General features: G+C 33.5%; 1 protein-coding gene across 1 annotated transcript in view; it reads right to left on the reverse strand.

The window, feature by feature from the left end:
* ST8SIA4 (ST8 alpha-N-acetyl-neuraminide alpha-2,8-sialyltransferase 4) overlaps window positions 1-10,592 on the reverse strand; it is a 100,554-nt gene that overhangs the window by 46,238 nt on the left and 43,724 nt on the right. The window contains exon 4 of the mRNA XM_035014955.1: window positions 7,976-8,269. Within this exon, the coding sequence (XP_034870846.1) occupies window positions 7,976-8,269 (294 nt within the window). The remainder of the gene's footprint in view (window positions 1-7,975; window positions 8,270-10,592) is intronic.

The raw sequence follows: 10,592 nt of genomic DNA on the forward strand, positions 1-10,592 counted from the left end.
TATCTATCTATCTATCTATCTATCTATCTATCTATCTATCTATCTATTGTGTGTATATGTGTGTGTCTGTTTGTGTGTGTGTGTGTATCTTTTACCAGCAAAGGGAAACATTTAGCTTAATTATGGTCTTGAAAAACATAAAGAATACTAAAATTCCAAAAGAAATGTCTTTGAAGCAGGGATATTTTATTAAGCTACCTCAATTATCATGATGATCAAAAGTTAAATGAAGCTTTTTATTTAGGTTAAGAGAAGGCACTTCTGAGAATGTCTGTAAAAATTAAGTACAAATATGCATCATGGTGCTTTGAATATTTACTCGAGTAAGACAATTAAAGCACAAAACCAGTGAAACTCAGCACTGAAAAGAATCTAAATGATTATTATGTTAATACCCACTTTTTAAAGGATATTAATTTGAGTCTGAAGGGTGTAAATAGTCTATCCATGGACAGAATTGAAGTTTTATTTTGATCCTCCTTGTATATCAAACTCCTAAATAATTCTTAAAAATTCTCTAAGCCAGTGTTCTCAGTTTGGATCAATGTAGAAACCAGTTTTAAAAAGATTAAGAACATTTTCTCAGAACCTGCAAAATACATCTGTGGACTCCAATTTGAGAAACACTGCTATAGATCATGGGGTATACCAACCATTTCAAATGAAATTTCTTAATTCCAAGCAAATTTAAAGCAGTCATGTAGTCATTTTGTCTCACACTTGTACATTTCTTTTGTAGTTGTTAAATTATCCTTTAAATAAGAAACATTTGGGGGTGCCTGGGTGACTCAGTCATTAAGCGTCTGCCTTCTGCTCAGGTCATGATCCCAGGGTCCTGGGATCAAGCCCCGCATTGGGCTCCCTGCTCAGCAGGAAGCCTGCTTCTCCCTCTCCCACTCCCCCTGCTTGTGTTCCCTCTCTCACTGTCTCTCTCTCTCTGTCAAATAAATAAATAAAATCTTAAAAAAAAAATCATTTTGGTGAAGATGTTTACAGAATTGTTGGATAACTTTAGAATTACCAACACATAGAACATAATGTACTTTTATTAATCTCAATAATAACCAATGAATCGTTAATCTCAATTAATACAAAGTGTTTATCAATTTAATGAGAGTATAGTTCCTATTGTATGAATATTGATATTAAAACAAATAATTAGGGGTGATGACAAAATAGGATAGATACATTATTTTTATTATAGTAGAATTACAATAATAAAACTAATGGATCATATAAATTTATAAAATAATTAAGACTTGAATATTTAATTTTTGGCTTAAATATTTTAATGCTTCATAATAATCATTAGGGGGCAAAGGATTCAAATATAAATGTTTGAATATATTTTCCAGAATGATTGCAAACAAATCTGAAGTTTAAATCAATTATGCTCTTGGGGTGCCTGGGTGGCTCAGTCGGTTAAGCGTCTGCCTTCAGCTCAGGTCATTATCCCAGTGTCCTGGGATCAAGCCCTGCAGCAGGCTCCGTGCTCAGGGGGAAGCCTGCTTCTCCCTCTCTCTCTGCCTGCCTGTATGCCTACTTGTGATCTCTCCCTCTCTCTCTGTCAAATAAATAAATAAAATCTTTAAAAAAATTAAATCAATTATGTTCTTAAATATAAATATCTTAATAGAGGTAAGAGAATTATAATTAAGATATAAGATAGTAGAGATGAGAACTAAAAGAGCAAACTTCCTAAAGTACCAACATCCACAAAAAAAAAAAAGAGGCAGAAGACTACATATGATTCTAATGAAGAATTAGCAATTTATATGTAACATGTTTATGCATATAAAACATCATTTTAAAATACACATATGTATCTATCTAATCTCTTTCCTTGGAGAATTCTTAAGACATTATCTATTGCACTTGGTAGTGGAACTAAGGATCTACTTTTTGCCTGCTGATTTTTTTTCACCATGTTAAAAAATAAGAAACTAAAGTATAACCATCCCATTCAATAAAACACTTGGCTATTATGAATCAAATCATAGTAATTATAAAAATAGGATTTTTTTTGGCTAAGACTAAATATTTTATAAAAATATATTTTGAGGGACACCTGGGTGGCTCAGTCGGTTAAGCGTCTGCCTTCAGCTCATGTCATGATCCCAGGGTCCTAGGATGGAGCCCAGGGTCGGGTGCCTTGCTCTGCGGGGTCCTGCTTCTCCCTCTCCCTCTGCCCCTGCTTGTGTTCCCTCTCTGTCTCTCTCTCTGTCAAATAAATGTATAAAATCTTTAAAAAAAATAAGACAAACCTTTTAAAAAATATATATATACATATATACATATATATATATATATATATGTATGTATATATATTTTTTAAGGGGTGCCTGGGTGGCTCAGTTGGTTAAGCATCCAACTCTTGGTTTTGGCTCAGGTCATGATCTCAGGGTTGTGAGATTGAGCACCATATCAGGCTCTATGCTCAGCGTAGAGCCTGCTTGAGATTCTCTCTCCCCCTCTGCCTCTGCTCCCCCCCACCCATGTGCATTCACCTTCTCTATCTAAAATAAATAAATGAATAAAACCTTAAAAAATATTTTGATATGTCTTATAATTTAAAATTGTATCTTAAACTATGCCATTAGGTTAAATGTTTGTTTCAGGATATTGTAGGTTGTCTGTTGGTAATTTTATTATAAAAATAAAAGAACTGATTTTTTTATATCTTGCAGTCACATTTTTAAAGTTTCAATAAGTCATTTTAAAGTTTCAAACTCCCCTCTTCATTCTTAAAGTCCTATGAAAATTGCTCCATTTTTCACAAGGAAAATTGCAAAATAATAATTAAAATATGTAATCATGTGTAGCTTGTGAAGAAATACCAATGAAAAGTTTGAATGGTCATCATCCCAAGCCATATTAAGTAAAATAGGAGGAAAAAATATAGCTAGATTCTAATTTTAAAACAATCTTACAAAATAATGACAGAGTAATCTAATAAGGACAAATAAAGATACATTTACAAATTTAAGAGACTATGAATGTATTAAAGTGGTTTGGGTTGCAAACTTTTCATTGGTATTTCTTCACAAGCTACACATGATTACATATTTTAATTAAAATATTAAAATATAAAATATGTTTCAGAGAGATGTAAAACAGATACTTAAAGAACAGATCTTCGGAGAGTTTGTTCTTGCTTTCATATCATGTGAATCTTTGTCTCATCAGCATTCATACTTCCTTATTTTCTTTCAGAGTTTCAGTAGCTTTGTAGAGTACAAACATGTTGAAATGCTACGCTGCATGCATTAATGTGTTTGTTTCATTAATTCCATAAATGAAATTACTTTTCATATATACCACGTGTACAAATTTACGATGTATTTGAAAGGTGAAAGGCAACTCTAGAGACTTTTTATATCCTGGGTCACAGTTTTTAGAATTCAATCACTTGTCACTTGAGGGGGAGAATGTAGATGTATAAGAAGTAAAGTAGCAAGGTAAATTCCTCCTGGAGAATTCAAAATAAGTCTTGTTAAAAACACCTAGAGCACAGTAATCAAAAGAAAGTATAACATTAACTTCATCAGTGATCAGAAGTTTGTTTCGCCTTGTTACTCTTTGGAATAAAATGCTTAGGGATTAGTGAAGTAGTTTATAATGGTATGGAAGGAAAGTGGATAAGATGAAACATAAAAGGAGAGTATTGATGAACTAGTTATTAAAATGCTCTGTACTTTCTATATTTAGGAAAGTCTATAAAAAGTGTATATGAATTCACAGTTGTTGATCATGTGCAACTCCATCTGGATTCTAATTAATTGAACATGCTCCATTCCAATCATACCACTTATTTTGTGTTTTGATATTGATAATGAATGAAGAAATATAAAATACAATTTAGGGAACAAAAGTACTAATTCCAACGCTTATATGGAAAGGCAAAAGACCAGAATATTCAACACAATATTGATGGAATAGAAGAAAGTCAGAGGACAGAAACTACCTGACTTCAAGACTTACTATGAAGCTAGTATAATCAAGATAGCATGATGTTGGTGAAGAATAGAAAAATAGATCAACAGAACTGGTAAAGAGCCCATAAACAGATACACATAAATACAGTCAACTAATGTTTGATAAAGGAGCAAATGTAATACAATGGAGCAAAGATAGCCTTTTGCTTTCTTTCCTTTTTTTTTTTAAGATTCTCCTGGTGCCATCTTGGGCTGGAGGTTGCTGGGAGAACCCAGACTGCGCATGTGCCGAAACCTTTCTCCTGTCTTCTGATGTGTGCCTTACAGGTGCCCCAGAGATAGTCTTTTCAACAGATGGTGCTAGAACAACTAGACAACCACATATAAAGAAAAGAAACTAGACAGAGATCTTATATCTGTCACAGAAATTAACTCAAAATAGATGATAGATGTAAATGTGAAGTGCAAATCTATACAACTCTTTGAAGATAGGGCACCTGGGTGGTTCAGTCGGTTAAGCGTCTGCCTTTGGCTCAGGTCATGATCCCAGGGTCCTGGGACCAAGTCCCGGCTCAGCGGGGAACCTGCTTCTCTCTTTCCTCCCTGCTCGAGCTCTCTGTCACTATCTCTGTCTCTCTCAAATAAATAAATAAAATCTTAAAAAAAAAAAAAAAGAGAGAGATAACATAGAAGAACATCTAGATAACTTTGGGTTTGGCAATGACTTTTCAGATATATCACCAAAGGCACGACTCATGAAAGAAATAATTGATGAGCTGGACTTCATTAAAAATAAAAGCTTAAGCTCTGCAAAAGACACTGTCAAGAAAATGAGAAGACAAGCCACAGACTGGGAGAAAATATTTGTAAAAGACATATCTGATAAAGGAGTGTTATCCAAAATACACAAAAACCTCCTAAAGCTCAACAGCAAAAAAACCCAACATCCTTACTAAAAAAATGGGCCAAACACCTCAACACACACCTCACTGAAGGAGAGCTAAAGATGGCAAATATGCATATTAAAAGATGCTCTACATCATATTTCGTCAGAGGAGTGCAAACTAAAACAGCAATGAAATAACACTACATAGAAGGGCCAAAATCCAGAACACTGAAAGCACCAACTGGTGAAGATGTGGAGCAACAGGAATTCTCATTCCTTACTGCTGAGAATATAAAATGGTACAACCATTTTGGAAAGCAGTTTGGCAAGTTCTTACAAAATTAAACATAGTCCTATCATAAGATCCAGCAATTGTACTCCTTGGTATTTACCCAGATGAGTTGAAAACTATGTCCACCCCAAAACCTGCACACAGATATGTATAACAGCTTTATTCATAATTGCCAAAATTTGGAAGCAACAAGTGAGTGAATAAATAAACTGGTACATCCAGACAATGGAATATTATTCTGTACTAAAAAGAATGAGCATCAAGCCATGAAAAGACATGGAGGAACTTTAAGTGCTTAATGCTAAGTGCAAGAAGACAATCTAAAAAGGCTTCATACTATATGATTCCTACTACATGATATTTGAGAAAAGGCAAAATAATAGAGACATTTAAAAAACAAACAAACTGAACATAATAAAAAAAAGAAGATAGTCAGTGGACATTATCTATAATAACAGAAAACTACATAAAATCTAAATATATGAGACGAGCAAATGTATCTCTTATTATGACATATCAGCTCAGTGGAAAATTGCTCAGCAATAAATTTTTATTATGAAGACAAAAACAAGCAAACAAACAAACAGTTCTTGCCTGAGTTAGTGGGGAGGTATGGATGAATAGGCTGAACACAGAGGACTTCTAGGAAAGCAAAACTACTCTGTACGATTCTATAACGGTGGATGCATGTTATTATACATCTGTCAAACCCACAGAATATACAAACTAAGAGTGAACTGTTGTATAAATTATGGACTTTGGGGAATAATGTTGTGTCAGTGTAGGTTCATCAGTTGTAACCAATGTACAGCTCTGGTACAAGATTTTGATAATGGGGCTCTGCATTTGTGGGGGCAGAGAGTATATGGGAAGTCTCTGTCCCTCCCTCTCAATGTTGCTGTGAACCTAAAACTGCTCTAAAAATAGTCTATTAAAAATAGTAATAAATCAGAGTAATCTTAAATTTTATTAGTTTCCTATAATCAAGGAGTAATTACTATAAAATATTTGTTTTTGAATCTAATAAGCTATCACTGAAGTGTGTAAGTATATGCGCACATGTGTGTCAGAGCGTGTCTGTGTATAATATAAGACAGTAAGATAGAGTGTTATCTTTAAAATTCACCCTCAAATGATATTCAACATTAACATGTCAAAAAATAAGATGTGTTCTTAGCACAATGCTTTATAAAGTTACTCTGTTAAAAACAGATTTTTTTCTTCAGAGTCAGATTGTAATTACCAGGAATCTTCGTAATTAAAAAAAAAATTACTTATCCTCCAAATGAATATATTTTATCTTACTTTGTTGAAGCTTCATGTCAAGCATCAAAAGAATGAATGTTGAATAACCATGATCTAATTATAAGAATGCAATTTAATTGTGTACAGAATAACACAATCCAAGAAACTGTCTTGAGTCTTAACCAAGGAAATGATAAATCCTGGAAGGAAAGTATCATATTAACAAAACACAATGAAAACACCTTAGCCCAGACCCAATTACAGTTTTTGAAGCAGACTATTATTAACTCTGCATTTGGAAACCTTTTTTCTTTTAGAACTTCCAGCCATTCTACTTAATTGGTCCCTTGCACTTGCCCTTCCTTCCCATGGCCACTGATTCTGCCCTACATCTTTATCATCTTATGAGTAAATTAATCAGAAAGTCAAATTAGTCTTCACACTTTTAGCACCTCTTCTTGCCCATGCAAAGTCGGCTGTTAGAAGATTTACTCTCCTAAATTCACACATATAACTTTGCTTTATGCAAAATAAAATTGATTCTCTTCCTAACCAGATCATAAGTTATTTTTCTAACTTTGTATTCCAATGCTCCACAATGGACTCCATTATTTCACAAGTTTACCATGTACTTATGTCCTTCTCAGTTCACTCTAATAATGCAATAATATTTCCTTCTGTTTCATTTTCTCTATCGCCATCTCTCTCTGTCCCTGTCTCTGTCTCCTTTTCTTTTTATTCCTGGTTAATAGCTACTCTGTTCTTCAAATCTAGTTGACTTGACTAGACTTTTAAGTCTTCTTTGCTAATATGAGGAACAAATTCTACACTCCTGACAACATACCACCTTACCATGCGTTTATGTCCTAGCTAGTTATATATGGGTCTGTTTCTACCGTAAAACCTATGCATTCCTTTAAAGCAGTGGTCAGCCTTCTTCATTTTTCTGCCTCCAATATCTGACAGTAGATATTCAATAAAATACATCATTGCTTATATTTGTATTACATATTTTACAGATTTATACGTATGCATGACTGAATTTGGCCTTTTGGTCACTTGCCGCTTTTAAATAAAAGTCTATTTCTTAGGTTTTACATCTTAGCTTATATTAATAAAAGAGAAATGTTGACTTAATTCATAAAAATGACATCTGTGACTTGTGGTGGGGGGAGCATTAAGGCATGTCATCTCAGCCAGCTTTCTCTATTTCTGGTAGGCCGCTTAACTACAGATGGGACTTAATTGCTCCTTAAATACATCTAACATTTATGCTTCCACAATATTGCTCAGTAGCCATATAGCACTTCTGTTGGTAGTTTTCTTTCCTCAAATTCATTAACTTTATGGTGAATCCTTATTACTTTTTAACACAGCAAAACATAAAAACAGACATAAATAAGTGCCAAGTTCAAATATTTGCTTCTTCAAGAAAGAGAGTAAGCTAAAATAATATGGTACATAAACAAAATTCAAGTTGATAGAGTAGCCATTATAAAAAAAGTGGAAACATATATCCATCGGGAGATTTTACTGAGGCTCCCTCCTGTCTAGGGAATATGTTTAGTTATGTGTTCCATTGTGCCAAGGACAGACTGGTCCTTTCCAGACACTTACCCTCTGACAGCATGAATAAGTCTCAATGATGGATAGGCAGTTCGCACTTGCAGTTTATTCTTAAGGATTAATGCATTAACCCACTCCACGTGCTTCTCTCCTCCTTTGACCATGAAAGCAGGGATCCAAAGGACACTGTCATTCAGCATGGAAAGTCTATGCACAAATTTTTCTCTGTCACTCTCATTCCGAAAGCCTCCAAATGCTCTTTGTACAACTGATGGATTCATGGTAATAAAATCTGATTTAGTTCCCACATCTGCAGCAAACTCCACCACAGGGGCTAGATTACACCTGAAGAGGAAAAAAAATTAATGGACAAATGAAAAATAAATATGAAACATTCACTCCTAAAATGGTGTGCATAAAAAGAAGAGTGGGTAACAAGCATTTTCTTTTCACCAGGTTGGAAAAAAAAAAAAGATAATCTGCCAGGTAAAATTATATTTCAGTAAGTTACCCCATATTCAGGAATATTGTCTTCAATAATGTGATCTCCTAGTATAGGGCTTAAATTGTCATTTATATTAATTCAACCTGTTGTCTAAGAATACTCTTTGCTGTTTATCTTCATAAAACCACATGATATGAATTCCTAATAAGTGAATTTATGATGGTAAATTCACAAAAGTTCAGTTGCCATGCAGTCGGCAATCTAAACCACATGCTATTCTATAAGTAAAACATACTAGACTTGATGTTCGAATCTGCACTACTTGTCAAGCTTAAGGCATTTTAACAACTTTATAAACATAATCAAGTGAAGGTAGCTTTTCTGTATCCTGAGGTCAAATGAAAATACAATTCCTTATAGTATTTTCCACAAACGTATTTGTAATTGCCCTCTACCACCCTAAATGGGAAAGAAAAGTTAGAAAAGTGGAATTATCACATTTAATATGCCTTTTTGGGATATTAAATAATTCAGAGAAGCCCTTACTACCAAATATCTTTCTGTTCTTTTTGAGCATGTCCTCAAAATGTCTATTTTCCCCTGCTAACATGCCACATACGTTTTGTGTTTTGGAGAGAAGGGACAGAATCTGATGTCCTGTTCCTCCCACTGAAGTTCCAGGGCCTCACAAAGTGCTTGCACCTGATTTTATTCTTGTATCTGATTTCAGTCTTATGCTGAAAGGGAGCTTTGAAAAGCACCATGAATTTTGTCTTCAACCAATTTGTGATGCTTCTTTGATTCTATCACACAGATCTTTGGATATTCAACTTAAAAGATAGCTTAAAAATATTTTTAATTTGCTAAAAAAGGCAAGTTTTAATTAGCTAATAAGTGAAAAGTCAGATTTGAAACAAACAAGAGTTTGCTAATTTAGAAAAAATCATTTAAATCTATTAAATCTACCACTTCATGAAAACACACACACATACACACACACGATTTCTTTTACTTTTCTTTCCTTATATCAGCCTTTAAAGAGAAGGGGAAATAAACTGATTTCTTCTTTCTGTATTTTTGCAGGTCTGACTGCATTATGAAAGTTTCTCACAATATTCTTCCTTGTGCTCTTTGCCACTTTAAATTCTCAAACAAGTTAGATTTAATTAAAGAGTGAAGTGTGTGCTCTGCTATTAAAAAAACTGGCTTGAATATCTTTCCTTATCTCTCTTAATTAATACATCTTATTACTTTCTAGATCTCTGACAACATTTAGCTACCGCAACAAACATCTCACACAATTAAGCAAAGTCTATGTTATTTAGGACAAGCTCCTCAGAGAAAACAAAACAACACAAAATAACACATCATATTATTTAGAAAGAAACAATTTTTTCAAGTTACATATATTTAATTATGCCCACTATATCATATGATATAGTATTTGGTCTAGCCATGATCTGTGTACTATATGAGATTAGATATTATTCATTCCCATCACAGTAAGAATATTATGAATGGGACTGCCTTGGAAAATAGCTACATGGGAACAGAAGCCAAAATGAACATCTTACTGTGGAATTCATGGAAGATTGAGGACATGGTAATTTTTCAAGTCCAAAACTGTGCTCCATGCCAGCTTTAAAAATAATCTAAAATTCTAACCAAGTTAATTATAAGATGAATTTGGATACCGTGGGGAAAATGCATTCAGAACATCATTATTACAGACACTTCTCCTTCCTCAGGTAAAAATAGACAACACTTGCTAATGTTACAGTTAACATGATATATCTTTCCACTAAAACAATTCCTCAGCAATTCTTTTCAGAGGATTTCTACGATAGAAAAAAATAAGATCTATACTTCATTTTCTTTATAATTGTAAAAATAATCACAGCCAACCTAGTTAAACAGAACAAAAATAACATTCTACAGCATTATCTTTTCAGGGGAAAAAAAGCCACTTGATTACATTATGCTTTTCATTATTTTTTCTTATCACTTATTTAAAAACGCCTCTACTCCCATGTTGGTTAACACTTTTTAGGATTTTAGGATTGACTTTTAGATTGATTCAGCATATTCCTTAAGCATAACTCTCTGGTCATGTGTCTTTTAAGAACTAACAAGAGATTCATCAGTGAAACTGGGTGTTGAAAGACAGGTACTTTCCACTAGGAAGCAAAAGTAAACTAAGAGAATAAGAATATTTCTGGAGAA

This window comes from Mirounga leonina, unplaced genomic scaffold (assembly GCF_011800145.1).
Source record: "Mirounga leonina isolate KUSES-001 unplaced genomic scaffold, KU_Mleo_1.0 Mir_168, whole genome shotgun sequence".
NCBI lineage: Eukaryota > Metazoa > Chordata > Mammalia > Carnivora > Phocidae > Mirounga > Mirounga leonina.